The sequence below is a fragment of the Crinia signifera genome, chromosome 11 (genome assembly GCF_055691185.1).
Source record: "Crinia signifera chromosome 11, ASM5569118v1, whole genome shotgun sequence".
NCBI lineage: Eukaryota > Metazoa > Chordata > Amphibia > Anura > Myobatrachidae > Crinia > Crinia signifera.
In genome coordinates this window covers 46,045,120-46,063,994 of record NC_139227.1, presented here as the reverse complement: position 1 = coordinate 46,063,994, position 18,875 = coordinate 46,045,120, and the positions used below count along the sequence as shown (strand labels likewise).

Genomic DNA, 18,875 nt, shown 5'->3' with positions numbered 1-18,875 from the left:
CAGTGTCTCGTCCGACCCGCTCACGATCATGCGGAGCACACGACCCGCTCACGATGTGTACCATCAGCGGGTTCCAATCCGATGTCGACCCGCACCAGGGTGTATGCCCGTTTCCAGATCCTACCTGCTGCAGGTAGGATCTGAATAACGACGACCGACCCGTGGGGCCACGCATCCGAAAAGGGCCCAATCACCACACAATCTACATCCAATTGGTCAGAATTGGATCTAGATTGATGGGTTCAGACCCTCGTCATCCTGGTGTGTACCCAGCATCAGAAGCAGCATAAATCTCTGTTATGTATGTAGTGTGAAAGGGTGACTAACCCATGGAAGTCATCACCAAGAAATGTTTTCTTCAATGAGATGTCTGATCTCTAGAAGTGTTCCAATTATACTAGTAGCATTACACTACCCCCACCCCTGGCACACGTCTTGTATCACCCATGTTATCTGACGTGTAACCCGTCATTAAGGCCCAGCCTGTGGGGGCTGCTCATTCTGCAGTAGTCACAGAGGCAAGTGCTCGTGAATGTGTCAGTATGACATAAACTAGCAGCGAGAACAATGCATCTGAGTGGGGTCAGCCGGCATCACACCTGGTACCTGGCTGTCAGCTTGGGATTATTACAGAGACCCCAGACACTTTCTGTATTTACAGGAAGGAATGTCTATAGCACATGACCTGTTTCAGGTGTATACGTGCTCTCGGTTCCACAGATCTGTAAGCAGCACAGCCAACTCTAGAACTCAGACATGCAATGTTCTGCAGCGAGCATGGGGTGGCCCCATTCCCCCCCAGTTCCTGGGCCCCTGACTAATTGCTGCAGATTCTTTGAGCCACGGGATTTATCAGGGTCACCGCAAATTTGACATTATTTCTGCAGATTCCAGGGTAATTTAATTATCAAGGGCATGTTGTTCCTGTAGATCCAGTAATGAGCACGTATACAATCCTAGGGGAACCTTAACTGCTTGTGTGGCAACGGTGCTGCGAGATCAGCAGTGTGGAGTAGTGTCCGTATTATACAGACTGTGGGGCTTATTCTGGTTCACTCCTTCTGGCAAATTCCTTCTCAAATGGCCAAATCCATGTGCACTGCAGGTGGGGCAGATGTTACTTGTGCAGAGAGTTAGATTTGGGTGGGGTTTTACTTCAAAGTAAGATCTATATTGCAGTGTAAAAATAAAGCAGTCAGTATTTTTCCTGCACAGAAACAAAATAACTCCCCCATATCTAACTCTCTCTGCACATGTTACATCTGCCCCCCTGCAGTGCACATGGTTTTGTCCATTTAAGAAGGAATTTGCCAGAAGGAGTGAACCAGAATAACCCCCTGTATAAATAAAGCCCAGTCACTGTATAATACAAGATCCAATACAGAAAGACATCTGGTGACGCAGACAGGTATCTCCCATGTCGGGACAGGACATTAATGCACACTAACCCTATATATGTTTTAGTATTCTTCCATAAGGTCCCTAATAAAGTCATGGTGACATTTATATGACAATTTTTAATATTCTGGCTGTGTGTGAGTGTGTGTAATAAGTGTGAGCAAAGGTAAAAGTAACACAGAAAAGACGTTTGACCCACGGCCATTGTTATGGGTGTGAGTACATATGGGTGTGGGTTCACGGTTCAGAACCCATGCGTCCTCCTTAGGCCTTCCCTTCCTAGAAGCTGATAATACACCTGAAGGCCAATTCAGACCTGTTCATAACGGGCCAAATTCGTCCCTGCGAGCAAAAGGCTTGGATGAGTTTAACATGCACCTAACCATTCGCTCCATAGTAGTGTAATGGGGGTGGGGGATGGCGGCAATGCGTCTTAACAAGAATCACCCCCATATTCCGCAGAACTGTACAGAGAATATTTAAATACTCACATCAGTCCCTGCCTAAGTGGAGTTTACACTCTATATTCCCTACCACATGTACACGCACACACATTCATTCTAGGTTTACTTTTTGTTAGGAGCAAATTAATCTACCAGTATATGTTTGGAATGTGGGAGGAAACCGGAGTACCCGGAGGAAACCCACAGAAGCATGGGGAGAATATACAAACTCCACACAGTTATGGCCATATCCAAATGGACATAGAGGGAGAATATAATAGTGTGCTGAGCGACGTGATACACTTATAGGTAAGTCGACATAGACACCAAAAATGTATAAAAATTCATGTCGACCTTTTCCATGTCAACAAAACTTCTTGTGTCTACCTTTTGACCCTGTCAACTTAAGCCATGTCAACCTTTTTATGTGTCAACATATGGCCTGTTGACCAATAGAAGTCATCCTTAATATAAATGGCCCTATGAACCATACCCACCTTCTAACTGGCAGCATTGAATGAACTGAAGTAAATGATTATTTTATGCTATGTGGCTCCTAATTCCTATTGCAGGAATCAGGGCTGACGTAGAAACAACAAGGGTGTGGAGTGGATGCTCAACCAAGCAAAGACAAAATATACGAGTAGTATTAAGTGAAGCTAACAAATTACCCCTTCACTATTCACAGCAGGCAGGGTATACTCACACATATTCACTAATGGATGAAGAAAATAACAACAAAGACTGTTCGGAGCTCAGAGGGAAGAATTAAAGCCTCTCTGCTCACTAGATCAGTTGCCATGTAAATGTGGGAAATAAGCCACAAGTATTTAATGATACAGATGGCCTCTTACGGAGCCCAAACAAAAAACACCAAAAAGAAAGGAAAGCGGCAATAAGATTATCTTTCCACTTTCCATTGTTATCCTGGCCCTGCCAGGGAAGAGGATAACGTTAGAGGTGCTTTGTACAGAGAATGTAGACTCCACATTTAAAGGACACAGCAGGGTGTTCCCTGGGTCTAAACTGTATTTAAATGTCCCAGATAAAGTTCCTTAAAGTTCCTTTGTTCAGTATTAAGTAAGGATCTGAGTGTTTGCTCCTATCACCTGAGGAGTATCAGGTAAACCAAAGGGGATTACAGCAATTTCCTTATGGTGTGAGCACAGCAAAACCAATTAAGACCACTTTCCAAAAACAATTGGTGACCAGTAATATAACATCATTATCTTGTTAGCTGCGAGACCTCTGTTTGTGGAACAATGAACTATAGTCTGGTGATTATACAATGCCTCGTCGTATAGGTGCCAGCGCTGTGGGAGCTATATGTAGGAATGTACTGATCAGTTATTTCGGAGGGGGTGATAACATGAGCACCCCCCCAAAACATGTATGACTGTCACGGTATTATGCCCTGTGAAGCAGCCTGAGGTGCTGTGAACTAAACACAATACAATGTGCGCTGTTATACTGTATATACCACCTTAAGTGCACACCCTGGGATATTTAACATCACTCTCATTTTAGGCGAAACAGACTTTATTCACATATAGGGCCTGATTCTGTTCAGGCGACTGATGTTTACTTCCTGCGCATGCGCATAATCTAGGGTTACCACCTAGTCCCTTTAATTCCGGACACATGTTAATTACACAGGTTCTGTGGCAGTTTAAAATCAGGTGAAGTGGAGTCTTGAAGTCAGCCAGCCACAGAACCTGTGTAATTAATATGTGTCCGGAATTAAAGGGACTAGGTGGTATCCCTAGCATAATCGCTTATGTGCATGTCCTCACCTCAGACACCCTCGGAGACTTGCATAGTCTTGGTGGCGCTCCCAGCAGGGGGGCGGGTAGGGGGCGTTTGTGTGTCCTGGGTGTACCCCGAAAAATGCTGGGTGCGCCCAGAAAACCGCTGGGCATCCCCATGCAAGCAGGGACAGCTACCAGCCTTCCATGGGCGGGCAGCTGATGTCACCGGATGTCGGCTGCCCGCCCTGTTCACGGAGCAGGGCGCCGCTAATCTAAGGCACTGGGGAGCGCTCCAGAAATCATTCGATGGTTGGCGACCATCGAATGATTTCGGGCATCATTGCAAGGCTACGAATAGATGTATATGTAAATCATCCATTGGCAGCGCTGCAGGGTAAGTCGGTGAATAGTGGGGGGTGGGCGTTCGGCCGCGGGTGGCGCTACAAGGCTCACAAAGCATTGAACTAACACTGCTTTGCGAGACAACCAGAATGAGGGCCATAATGCAATAGTTAAATATTTAGGAAGGATGCAGAAAAAAAAAAAACATTTTGTCCATAGGCCTTGCAGCAATTAACCCCTTACATTCAGCACTGCTGGCGGAGTGGGTTAAGCCTCGCTTCCAGCTGTAATGGAGAAGTCTGCACAGGAGTAACTACAGTAATGTGAACAAGGACTGGTTATTCCAGAAATGTAACCCTGACACAAAGGAGAAAGATCTAAGATAACAGCAAAAATTCTTCTTTTGATTTCTGCGCTCAGCGTGGGGGGCAGACCTGTGATCTTACCATAGCCTTTCCTTCCATGTGCTCTTAATATGTGTAGTGGGGCTCATCCACATGAAGGACTGAAGTCAGTCCGAGTGCCAACAGTGGCAGACTTGTGAGGAGCGATGGTGCCTTCTGAGGGGGGTGAAAAAGCTTATGTGAACCCCGCAGCCATTTTGTGCGTACCGGGCTAGAACTTGTCGGCGGAATGTTTCATACGTTCTAAACTTAACCTGCATTTAATGAGGGCAAGGAAAACATTTCCGATGAGCAGCTTCACAGCACTTTGGAGATGCGCACTGTGTTGTCTAGGGTAATAGAATATTGGGGGCAGAGAGAAAGATATAAAGTGGAGAGTGGTGAAGTATCATACAAGCAGCTCTGAACTGTCATTTTTCACAACCAGCCTGTAACACGGCAGTTTGTAACTGATTGGCCGGCATTTTATCTCTCTTCACTTTAAAGCTGGGTACCTCTGATATCATTGAATGATACAGGGCATACACACTGACCGATATCATTAACGATATTATTTAGTGATGTCACAGTCATTAGGTCGACATGCATTTAGGTCGACATGTGTCTAGGTCGACATGCATCTAGGTTTACAGGGTCGTTATGTCGACATGGGTTAGGTTGACAGTCAAAAGGTCGACATGGGATTTTTCCCATTTTTTTTTGGAGCCGAAATATGCCGCCAAGCAGTATTTCATGCCCTACCATCCACTAGGGCGTGGTGGGAGAATAAAATAGTGTGCCCGAAGCATGGCGAGCGAAGCGGTGCTATGTTTCAGTGTCCATGTCGACTGTGTCAACATTTGGGGGGAAATGTAAAAAAAAAAAAAAAACCATGTCGACCTTTTGACTGTCGACCTACCCCCATGTCGACCCAATGACTGTCGACCATCATGCTGGTGACCTAATGATCCATACCCCTCTGGACTATTATTTCTTGACTCCTGCACTGATTCAGAGACAGCAGAATGTATTGTCCTGCCGGCAGCCCGTCACTGTCCAGCTCTGACCCTTGTTATGAAGTGGTTCTCGGGCCATCGAAGGCCATATATCTGCAATATATAAAGATGTCGCGTTCTCTCACCATTACCAGTGTCACCCACCCAGCCCATTATGTGAAGAGCTTCAGAACTAAATGACCCGGAATGGAAAACTAACACTAATTGTGTTCATTGAAAGTTCTACTATTGTCATGTGAATAGAAGGGAGAAGTGGGTGGGGGGGGGGGGGGGGGTGGTCTATTCACAACCCCTCAATGGGGCAGATTTATTAAGCCCGGTGAAATGATAAATTGTCCAGTGATAACGCAGCAGCCAATCAGCTCCTACCTATCAAGTTACTGGTTGGGTTTGAAAAAAAATGACAGGAGTTGATTGGCTGTTGCATTATCACCGGGCTTAGTAAATTTGCCCCTCAATGAGAGAGTATGACAGTGCAGACTGTCAGATGTATATATAGTAGGAAGTTATTATAGATCACCTGGGTGGACTTATCAGGGCTAGGCAAGACAGCTGCTGTGGAACTGCAAGTCACAGCATTCCCTGACAGCACGAGGGACTTGTGGTTCCAGAACAGCTGGAGATTCGCAGGTTCCCCGCTGGAATAAAATATTGTAAATAATAGTTATAACTCCACCAGCTGTTGGAGCCACGGTTACCCACCACCAGTTACTAACAGCAACACTGGCTCTACCTGTCCTTACCAACACCTCTGGCCTTCCTGTTATTATTACTGACAGATTGCAGTAAAAGCATTTCCTGCACAATATACAGTGAGTTCCAGGTGTATGACACATGACATAAGTGACCACTCATACAGGGAGCAGCTCACACCCCTCTATAATAAACTTTCCAAGTGATCAATACAATTAGTTCCACCCTATGACATATCCAAGGGCAGCGCCAAACCCAAACAACAGCGACAAGAGCCGGGCATAGAAGTCACCCTGATACTGGTGATAGGAGCCTGAGTCACCACACAAAGGGGTGCCCACACTGTGCCAGGCAATAGACGCAGCCACAGACCGCCAGGGAGAACGTCTGTGCCATGTACACATACATTATCAATATCATTATTACAGGACAACAGGCTTAGTGATCACATAAGCACCTTTCATAACCACAGAATGCTGGGACTTGTAGTTCCACAACAGCTGGAGAGCCACAAGTGTGTCCCAGGCAGTGCTGTTACCCAGCCTCACCTGTATACGCCATGCAGAGCAGGTGACTGCCAGTCCCCCAGGAGCACTGGAACAGCGAAGGTTGTCTTACCTTTCGGAAGTAGCTCTGATCTGGCAGCATATTCCCCTTCAGGCTCCCTGGTAGTAGAGTGTCAGTCATGTCTGGGGTAGGGGGGTGCAGGGGTCCCTCCTGCTGTGTATGGGGGGGCTGTACTGTATACTCTGGGATACAGACTCTGTGGCTCAGGTGTCTGAACTGACTGCAGTCTTCTCTTTACTGCTCAGCAGCAGCCAGAGTCTGGGACTGTCTCACTGCCTGGGGCGGGGCTAAGCATAACCCCGCCCATCGGTGACATGTCAGACACACCCCTGGCTCTGTACTTTGCCCCAGCTGTCTGATAACAATGTGTCATGTTCTGCATGTACATACATTATTACACAGAGGCGCTCAGCCCTTCAGTCCTGATGCTACTGTGTGTACTATAGACAGACATTGCTGTGGATTGGTGTGAATGTGATTAATAAGGACTATTGTAGATTGTAAGCTCCATGGGGCAGCCCCTGGGTAGCAGTGCTGATCATGTAGTGCAGATTGGGCTGCTTACACGGGATATGGTCATATTGTCTACAGCATTCAGGTCTACAAGCATTAGGTCTACACCACTAGGTCGACCTGCATTTAGGTAGACATGCAGTTAGGTTGACATGACTGAAGGTCGACATGACTTATGTCGTCAGGGTCATTAGGTCGACGGGGTCATTAGGTCGACTTTTATGAGGTCGACAGGGTCATTAGGTCGACATGGGGAAGGTCGACAGGCAAAATGTTGACATGGGGTAATTTGACTGTTTTATGAGTCGACATGTGCCGAGCGTCGACCTAATGACTCTGTCGACCTTATACCTGTCGACCTAATGACCCTGTCGACCTAACACCTGTCAACCTAACACATGTCGACCTAATGACCCTGTCGACCTAATGACCCTGTCGACCTAACCCATGTCGACCTTCAGTCGGGTCAACCTAAATGCAAGTAGACCTAATGGTGTAGACCTAATGCTTGTAGACCTAAATGCAGTCTGACAAATGATCCCATTCCGCTTACACATATAAACATACATGTGATCATGTGCTGGATGGTCCCCCCTCTGTACATAGGTCATAGGTCAGTATAGTAGTTCACACTAGGGATGCCCATCGACCATCGATGATTCATACTCATTGATGTTTTATGAACGATGTATAATACTTTTGCCATTGACACATGAAATAGGTGGATGTGGCTATGATGGCAGGGTCGGAAGGTCGTCACAGGTATTAGGTCGACAATGGGAAGGTCGACAGTCAAAAGGTTGACATGAGTTTTTCACATTTTTTCATGGGTCCACCTAAACCATGTCCACCTCTAGTGGTCGTCCCAATGAATGTCGACTTAATATGCGTCGACCTAATGACTGTATAGCATACCTCCCAACTGTCACGATTACAGCGGGACAGTCCCGATTTTCGGGTCCTGTCCCGCTGTCCCACCCGCGGCAGGCATTGTCCTGCTGCGGGGGGTGGCAGTTGGGAGACCCCCCAATCTAATAGAATAGATGCTGTGCGCATGCGCACAGCGTCTATTCTCGTATGAAAATGAGGTTGCGACTAATTAGCATAAGCCACGCCCTTATTTGCATACGTCCGCCCCCTTTTCGGGCGCTCCCTTTTTCCTCAACACAGAAGTTGGGAGGTATGGTATACCTATCTTTCTATGTTGAAAACAGAAGTAAAGCATTCATGCAAAAAGTAACACAGACATAGTCACACAATGCTGGAACTAAATAAACACAGATTACATTACATACAATGCTTCCTAGATTCTGTGACAAATATACATCTGTTTACTTTACAATGAACAAATATGATGCAGAAATATGTACACAATCCAAGTATTACAACAACAACAACATGAAATGAACAATAAACAATAAAGATCTATTGAAATAAATATTTACTGATTATAGGGAAGGGAGATGGAGTGACATGGATTGTGGAATCAGTACTGTTCATCAGAACCTCAATGCAGGGGGTGACGGACGGGGTCCCGACAGGCATTTATCTGACGTCGGGATCCCGACTGTCAAAACACCAACAGCCAGGTTCCCGACGGCCGTCGGCTATTTTCCCTCGTGGGGGTCCATGACCCCCATAGAGGGAGAATAGAATAGGTGTCTCGCGTAGCGAGCCACCGTGCCCACAAGGGGCTTTGTTGCGCTCACCATGCTGTCTGGGTCTGGCCAGTAGGGATCGTGACGTCGGGCTAATGACTGTCGGGATCCCGACTGTTGGACCCCTGTACCACACCCAATGCAGGGAGTGATAACATGATCCCTGAGCCTCCGCAGATAGGAGATGGACAAAGTATCAGTACAACACTCAGGAATATAGGGTTGGATCGCAACAGGACAAATTTGTCCCTGTTCCAATTGGGGGGGGGGGGCCGCATGTGCATATTTCCACATGTGCAGACGATGGGAGCAAATGGCTTTGGTGAAATTCACACTCCCAGAGCCATTCGCTCCAAAGGGGGATGGTGAGGCCGAATATTAGGCCAGAGCAGGGAAACGCCCAGCCTTTTATGGGCATCCGCATTAATCGGGGGGCGCTGATGTCACATAACATCAGCGCCCACCCCCTCTTCGCCGGTTGGCGGAGGAAATACAAGACTAAAGGTGGCCATACACATGCAGATTTATCTTCAGATCTGTCTGGTTGGAACAAAAACATGGTTATGGATGAGAGCAAATGACAGTTGAAGATTTGCTTGGAAATGCTGGAAAACTGTCACTCATCCATAACCATGTTTTTGTTCCAACCAGACAGATCTGAAGATAAATCTTACTAGTGTATGGGCACCTTAAGACTAAGTTTAGACTAAGTTTAGACTAAGGGTCCATACACACTTGGCGATTCTCGACCATTTTAGCGATTTTCCTGAGGGTGGACGACTTTGCATAGCAGGACGCTATGGAGAGCCGTCCACCCCATCAATCATCTGCTGGTAATACTCTCGCTGCCAGCATGCGATTACACACACACATGGGCATATACATACACACACACCTAGAAAGGAATGCCACTCTCGCTGCCAGCATGTGATTATGCACACTCTCACTCACGGGCGCACACACACACACACACATACACACACACACACACATACACATACATACATACATACAGCTATTGAGAGAGGAATGCCACTCTCGCTGCCAGCATGTGATTATGCACACTCTCACTCACGGGCACACACACACACACATACATACATACATACAGCTATTGAGAGAGGAATGCCACTCTCGCTGCCAGCATGTGATTATGCACACTCTCACTCACGGGCACACACACACATACATACATACATACATACAGCTATTGAGAGAGGAATGCCACTCTCGCTGCCAGCATGTGATTATGCACACTCTCACTCACGGGCACACACACACACACACACACCCACACACACATACATACAGCTATTGAGAGAGGAATGCCACTCTCACTGCCAGCATGTGATTATGCACACTCTCACTCACGGGCACACACACACACACACACATACATACATACAGCTATTGAGAGAGGAATGCCACTCTCCCTGCCAGCAAGTGATTACACAGCAGGAGTGGTGACCACTTCTCACACACAGCAGGAGTTATGACCACTTCTCACACTGGCAATAAAGGCGGCTCCTGGCTGTGACATCACTGAGCCCGAGCAATTCCCTAAGCACAGCTCACCCACAGCTCTGGCATCACACACCTGGAGCACAGCTCACCCACAGCTCTGGCATCACACACCTGGAGCACAGCTCACACACAGCTCTGACATCACACACCTGGAGCACAGCTCACACACAGCTCTGACGTCACACACCTGGAGCACGGCTCACACACAGCTCTGACGTCACACACCTTCGAACGCGGCGGCCACAGGTGAAGCCTAGCACACACAGCTCTGACATCATACACCTGGAGCTCGGCTCACACACAGTTCTGACGTCGTACACCTGAAGTACAGCTCACACACAGCTCTGACGTCACACGCCTAGACCTTGGCTCACACACAGCTCTGACGTCACACACCTTGAGCACAGTTCTTGGCTCACACACAGCTCTGACGTCACACACCTGGAGCACGGCTCACACACAGCTCTGACGTCACACACCTGGAGCACAGCTCTGATGTCACACACTTGGAGCACAGCTCACACACAGCTCTGACGGCACACACTGAAGTACAGCTCACACACAGCTCTGACGTCACACACCAAGACCTTGGCTCACACAAAGCTCTGACATCATACACCTGGAGCTCGGCTCACACACAGTTCTGACGTCGTACACCTGAAGTACAGCTCACACACAGCTCTGACGTCACACACCTGGAGCACAGCTCTGATGTCACACACTTGGAGCACAGCTCACACACAGCTCTGACGGCACACACCTGAAGTACAGCTCACACACAGCTCTGACGTCACACACCAAGACCTTGGCTCACACACAGCTCTGACATCATACACCTGGATCTCGGCTCACACACAGTTCTGACGTCGTACACCTGAAGTACAGCTCACACACAGCTCTGACGTCACACGCCTAGACCTTGGCTCACACACAGCTCTGACGTCGTACACCTGAAGCACGGCACACACACACAGCTCTGACGTCACACACTTGGAGTACAGCTCACACACAGCTCTGGCGTCACACACCTGGAGCACAGCTCACACACAGCTCTGACGTCACACACCTTGAGCACAGCTATGGCGTCACACACCTGGAGCACGGCTCACACACAGCTCTGACGTCACACACCTGGAGCACAGCTCACACACAGCTCTGACGTCACACACCTGGAGCTCGGCTCACACACAGCTCTGACGTCACACACCTGGAGCACGGCTCACACACAGCTCTGACGTCACACACTTGGAGTACAGCTCACACACAGCTCTGGCGTCACACACCTTGAGCTCGGCTCACACACAGCTCTGATGTCACACACCTGGAGTACAGCTCACACACAGCTCTGACGTCACACACCTGGGGCTTGGCTCCCACACAGCTCTGACGTCTTACACCTGGAGCACAGCTCACACACAGCTCTGACATCACACACCAGGGGTGAAATGTAATAGGATGAGAGATTCAGAAAGTGAGAGATTTGGTAAGAAATCTCCAGTTTTTTTAAAGTGGCAATCATTTACACAGCAAAACCAGTGTGATTTTGCTGTGTCAATGGTTGCCACTTTAAAAAAACTGGAGATTTCTTACCAAATCTCTCACTTTCTGAATCTCTCATCCTATTACATTTCACCCTTGGAGTACAGCTCATGCAAAGCTCTGTCCTCACACACCAGTGTGACAGCGCTCCCAGTGGACAAATCTATGCTGACAAGATATAATAATGCATTATATTGGCAAGTGATGACTGCTGCACAGAGCATCTTTGTGACAATGTAACTGTGATGTCTGTGTTTTCTTGGCATGAAAAGCATTACTAACAATATGTCTAGCTTCAGGGTGTAGCATAATAATAACATGAGATTATTGACATGCTTGTAATGTCGACATTCAGCATGTCAATCAACCGGTTGGATATGTCAATATTGACCAAGTTGCCAAAATGGGGCTGTACCTGGTACAGTGGGTTGGGCCGCTCTAATGGTGTTTTCTGAGCCTGAGTCTACCGCCTAATCAGACCCTTTATCTTTTCTCAAGGCTAAATACATCTCACCCAAAATGTAGCAATTAAATTAAATTTTAAGTATTTAGGGAGACATTGGAACATATAGTGAAAGTGTTGTACACGCCCACAAAAACACTGCACTGGCCACACCCATACATCACCCACACCTAGGCGTGTACCAACCTTCCAAATGTTCCAATTACAGCAGATACACACCCACAGTTGGGAGAAATAAGTGATCACTCAATGGATGCCATGTGCATGAGAGTCGGGCAGAGGCGCTTTAAGAGAGGAGGAGGCCCCGTGTGCAGCCTCCTCCTCCTCTCCCCGCAGCACTGCCCTAGTGCACAGCGGAGTAGAGTTTGAGCTCTAGAAGCCACAGACTCTACTGCGCATGCCCAGCACTATGAAAAAGTTTTTTCTGCCATTCCGGCAGAGCCGCTGCCTTCATCACGGGACTCCGAAGGGGCAATGTGTGCAGTGTGGGCCCCCCTGGGACTCAGGAGCCATGTGCACCATGCACATTGCACCCATTATAAATATGCCACTGGGTCTGGGGTATGCCGAGCTGCTCTGGCAACAGGGCACAATGTTTTGTCATAGAGATGTGGGTGCTATGTTCTGGCATAGAGAAGGGGGCACTATGTTCGGGTGGAGGGAAGGGGGCACTATGTACTGGTGCAGGGAAGGATGCTCTATGTTGTGGCATAGAGATGGGACCGTGATATGTTCCAGAGAAGGGGGCGCTATGTTATGGCCCCAGAACAAATAGCCCCCCTCTCTATGCCAGAACATAGCATCCCTTCTCTGAACCCGAACATAGCGCCCCCTTCCTTGCAGGGAAGGGGGCGCTATGTTCTGCGGCAGCTGAGCGAACACATCCAGGCATGGGTGTGGTAATATGAAGCTCATGGACATTAGGAGTAAATCTATGGGTAATTACACAGCTATGTCACTCCAGGGAGCAGTAAGTGACTTATGTATTTATGGGTGACATCAGAGTGTGACAAGTGAAAGTTCCTTTCCGAACATATTACTATTATTACACTGAACGTCATCCAGCGACTGAGGGCATCCATCCGTATTGGGAGATCGTTTTATATACAGCCTTGTCCTGGGATAAATAGAACAAGGCCCTGCCCCGCGCTCCCACTGTCCAGGCGGAGCAATAATTGTCCTGTCATCTGTACAACCAAATGGTTTTGCTCCATAGATAGTACAGCATAGACAAATAGTCCCCCCCCCCAGGTTCTGATTGACTCACATGCCAGTCAGTCAACAAAAAGGGATGACCATTGATAGGCAAATCGAGGGTTATACACCAAATAGTATGCCACCATCGATGACCATTTGCACTATAAACATCAAAGGCAACCATCAATGATGATCACACCGATGGCCATACCTAGTTTATGGGATGGATACCATGTTCCCAGAGACCAGCATGTGTACAGGAGACACTGGCACAGCCTACGGTGTAACTGTGATGGTAGAAGCGAGGACCAGCATGGAGAATGCAGGCCCTTCCTATATTACTAATGGGGGGTAGTTGGTAACAGGTTATCAAAGGTGTCACACCTTGATAAAGCTAGGCTACTGGCGAAACGTGTTGACCCAAAGGGCAAACCACATCCAGTCTCATCCACCTTGAAATGACCCCATACATTTGGGTCCAGACTAGCCTCATCAGTCGCCCCACTCACTGAGTCTCTTGACCAGTGGGCACCAATTGGTTCGAGTCATCAGGGCAGCTACACGCCCCAACCCGGACGGAGGTTTCATACAAGCTTTAGAGTATTACTCCACCTAAAGAAACCTACCGCGGGCCCCCACTTTTGGATGTTTTGGATACAAATAATACCGATATCAACTGCTGTACTATACTTAGCCGATTCGGCTTCATTTTAATAAAGAGGCATTATAGGTACGGACCAAGTGATCAGTGGATTCTCAAAAATACGGTACAGTATTGACTGGACTTACCCATTATTCCCTCTGCCATAGTGCTAATATATTTTTAATTATAGTATGTCATGCTGAAATGTTATATATATTTTAATAAATGTCATTTTATTCCCAAATGCCCCCCCCCCCTTCTTTAAAATCCCAATTAAGGAATTGATTTCTTCAATATTTTATATTGTTTAGCGCAGTGTACCCCCTTGTTTTTCCTTCCTATATTACATTGCCCCTGATAGGCTGCATTCTGTATACATTTTTGTTTGTAAAATGTGTTATTCGTTTCTGTGTAGGAGACAGCTACAGGAACGCCAAATCTATTTTCAATGCCATTGTGATGTTCTAGCCCCCAACCTTTTTGATGATGTCATAAAAAAAAAAATTAAGAAACATTATAAATCTTTAGCAAAAAAAAAAATAGAATAATAAAAATGGGGATAATTGGAGACCGGGTTGAATTACAGCTCATTTGCTTGTTTGCAATGGAAATGTAAATCTCTCAATTCCAATACAATGTTTTCTGACTTTTTTTACCCAACATTTCCCAAGTTAATTTGACACTTCTATCCTTGTGCCCTGAGGCACTGGCCTGGAATCACTGCTGGAATTATTAGGCAAGGCATGCTGGGACTTGTAGTATACTGGTTGCCCCCTTCTGCCTTAATCAAGCCATTTTTTTTAACAATAGAGAGAATAGTAATTGAGGTCTGTTTCCTTGGATACTGTGAGCATTATGACCCAGTGAAGTGGTCTTCGCCAGCCCCCTGCCTGTGTATAATGTATATTCAGCCTTGCTGAGCATCGCTCCTGTCATCCCTGCTAATTACCCCTATTCATGGCAGACACTTGCATCGTGCAACACCCCACCCCCTCATAACACATAATTATGCCGTGAGGAGACCCAGAGGCAATCAGGAGACAGGGTCAAGATGTGTACAATGAGTGTTCGGAACGTCTGGCTGCTATAAATACTGTGTACGCAGTAATAGGACATTACTTTCTTACCGCTGGCCTGTAAATCTCGCTGGGTGGCTAGGCCCGCTCCGCTTTTATTACCCAGCGCTGACGTCTGTTCTCTATTGTCCAGAATTCCCTATTGCCTTCCTGGTTCTGAAAATGGACACGCACATCTTTTCTTCATGTCTCCTAAAGGATGATGACATCAATGCGGAATTTGTGGCCGCAAGTAACAGTCTGATTGTATTTAACACTAGTATTCGTAATCAGATTGTAAAAAAGAAAGAGAACAGGACGAGCAATAGGAGAAGGTTTGCTCTGCGCTAAGATTGCAGGAATCGCTGTGATCGCAGCTATTAGGGTCAATCCGAGCCTGCGAAGCCAGACTGCGTAGGCAGGTGCACCGCCATCATCTTTCCATTATCATCGTCAGGACCAATCTCCAAAAATGCAGCATCACCGACTTCTGCATCCAATGCTGATTAAAGTGCCTAGGCCGGGATGTTATAACATCCGCCGCCCCTTCCTTCCACACATTGCCGGCTGCCGCATCCATAACATATGCGATTCGTAATGCAAAGGACAGCTCTAGCAATAAGAGCTGTCTATTGCGATGCGGCCGCAGGAAATGCTGTATAGATGTGCCTAGAAATCTTACCTGTCACTGGATAAGGGTAAAACCCGGACCCGGACAAGACCCCGGAATGGTGTCCTCTCTGCAGGGCAGCCGATAGGGGGGTGCTGGTGTCCCAGGCCCTGGCCTCTGAAAGGGCCCGGCAAGATAATTTTGCCCAAACACCCCCCCCCCCCCCCCCCCGACTGCGCCTGTCAGCACTGAGCCTGTCAATGCTCTACAAGGGAGTTAGGTACAGAGGGACAGGCAGAGGCTTTCTATGTGGTATTTTAGTTATTTATTTTATACCCCTTTCACATCGCACTTTTAAAACGGTATATTGCCGTTTTTTTCCCTTTTTAAAACGTTTAAGGGTGCACTGTGAATGCACCACAGGCAATTTACCGTTTTAAGTTAACTGGCATTTTGAACCGTGTAAAAAGCAGAGTCCTACACGGTTCCTTGCCGTTTTTTGTGCAATGTGAATGTGTACAGTTTGCCTGAAACGGTATTTCAGGCAAACAACACAAGCACAAGCACAATCCCACTGCTATACAATAGGTGCGCGCCAGTGGTGTCCAGGTGTGCACCACTGGCGCAGCACCTCTACGGGACACCCCCGTGACCACCTTCTGTCCCCCCAGTCATTGTCCCCCCCCCCCTGTACCTGTGCTCCGGCGATCGGTACGCCGGAGCTTCTCTGACCCGCCCGCCAGCCAGCCCAGCCCGTCCGACAGCCTGTCACTCATTTTACAGTGACGTCGGCGGCAGGCTCGGGTATGGTCGGCCAGGCTCGGGGGGACTCGGAGTCCTTCCGAGCAGCGAACATCCCCCAGCCTGCCGCCGACGTCACTGCTAAATATGACAGGCGCCGCGGCTTAGGCAGGGGGGACTCGGGGAGAGAGGCAGCAAGGAAGCTCCGGCGTACTAACGCCGGAGCGGAGGCGAGGGGGGCGGGCTGCTTCTGGCTTTCTGTGGTGGGTTTTGCTGGGGCAGGATAAACCTGCCCTGGTAGGTTTGTCCTGCCCCAGTAAAACCCACCACTCAAGGGGTTAAAGGACGCCTGTACCCCAAATTCTTAGCACAGGCAAAAGGCACACATAGCACTTGAAACGTGTTCTGGATGAAACGTTTCAAGTGCTATGTGAATGACACGTAACCGGTATTTAAAACGGTAATCTGGGTCACTGTTAAGGCTCTGACCCGTTTTAATTACCGTTTTAAAATACCGGTTTTTAAACCGTGTCTGCGATGTGAAAGGGGTATTAGTTATTTATATATATTTATATCAACCTGCAGTTGACCATTGACCAAGTTTATACTGCAGTTACACTGAGTTTTGACAGTGTAATATTCTACCATGCATTTTGCGGCCAGTAATGCCAAGTAGGAGGGGGCCCCCTTCTAAAGTGCCCCGGGCCCCCGAAGGCTTAATCCGGCTCTGTCGACACCACAAGGTTGACATGACTGAAGGTCAACATGTGGTTAGGTCGACAGGGTCATTAGGTTGAAATTGGGTTTTTCACTTTTTTTTGAGTGTTGACCTAGTGACTGTCGACTTATTGATTGTCTGTCCAATTATCCCATTCCCTTAGCGAATTACCCAACAAACACGTTCCAAAATGCATGTAAGGAATGTTACATTTCATGAGGATACATCTAATATTGTTAAATAGGCCCATTTGTATCTTTGAAGTCCATAGGAATAATTAATCATGGGGTGCACAGTGGTTTCATTATTTTGTTATTAATGCTGTGCACATTGGGCCTTGCGTTAGCACCTGTAGGACCCATGTTGAGGGGACAGTGGTATGGTTGTGTTGTTATAAACAAGGGTATGTCATCCCCCCTTTACTTATTTAAGGAGGGAGGAGCCAAGGGTCTGCATGTTACCTGGTTTTGGTAACCTCTGTGCATGTGATGCCGCAATGTTGGATCCCAGCTTGTGACATCAGTCACAGTGTTGGGATCACACAGCTAAATGCAGAATAGAGAGCGGACAGGAACTCAGTGCTGCTTGGATGTAGCATGGAATTGCTGTCCATCTATGAGTCAAGCCCAGTATATGGCTTGCTGCTGTGCATGCGCAATGTGGAAATAGCCATGATGCATAGCGGCCCAACTGGGGCCCACCGGAGAAGTTTTCCAAAATCCCTCTCCATTGGGGTACCTTTATAAATGGAGGCTTACGGGAACAGCAGTTTCTGCATTTGTAAGAAAAGAATAGAATAATGAATAGGCCCGTCTATAAGATAGATACAGTATGACGCAGTGTGGAGACGAGAGTGCAGAACACGGCAGAACCACTTGCATACAGTGCTAGATTTATAATGGGTGCAGAGCAAACCAAGGTGGCCCGTGCTCTTCGCTTCAGCCCCCATTGCGCTAATTTCCCTGGCGTCAGCCCATGTCGCACAATATTATTCTGGCGATTTGTTCTGAATAACTCCAGCACAGTATGAGGCTCTTTATCATATAATTCTGTAAATGTAGTAATAGCTCTTGCAGTGATGAATGTGTTCTGCCTACAGAAATCCCCTCTCTAGGTGACAGTAGCAGCACCCACACACGTCTTATTTCCATACATGACGACACCTCTCCTATAACAGATGTTCTGCCACAAACACCTCTTCATTGACACGACCTTCCGTATTAAATATGTATGAGGCTCAATTGTCCCTTTGTGTGTTACAACTTGAATCCATTACAAGGACACACATGGGAGAGAGTTAAATAAGCACAAACAGTCCGAGGTGCTGAGGATCATATACAGACAAAGACGACACAAGCTAAACGCCAATGTTTTATTCACAAGGACGGGCTGGTTCCCAGCAGACGCGATTGGTTCTAGTTATACACTTACATGGAAAGGAGAGGTTATTTGAGCCGCCCAATTACATGTGTACAGGAGGATACACTGCAGTGGCCGGCCAGGGGGGAGAGGAGCACAATTTACAGAATAAAAAGCTGCACCGTTTTCTAAGTCGCATAATTGCGCTCAGTGGGCCTGATTCCAAGCTGATCGCTGTTGTGCAAATTTGCAATCTGTTCAATTA

General features: G+C 47.5%; 1 protein-coding gene across 3 annotated transcripts in view; it reads right to left on the bottom strand.

Annotated features, from left to right (window-relative positions):
• The window catches only part of RHPN2 (rhophilin Rho GTPase binding protein 2), a 77,461-nt gene that overhangs the window by 44,566 nt on the left and 14,020 nt on the right, over nucleotides 1-18,875 (bottom strand). The window contains exon 1 of one of the 3 annotated variants that reach the window (XM_083164746.1): nucleotides 6,642-6,859. The exons of the other annotated variants lie outside the window; for them this stretch is intronic. Coding sequence (XP_083020872.1) covers nucleotides 6,642-6,710 — 69 coding nt within the window. The 5' untranslated portion in view covers nucleotides 6,711-6,859. Of the gene's footprint in view, nucleotides 1-6,641; nucleotides 6,860-18,875 lie in introns of those variants that run through there. 3 annotated transcript variants of the gene reach the window in all.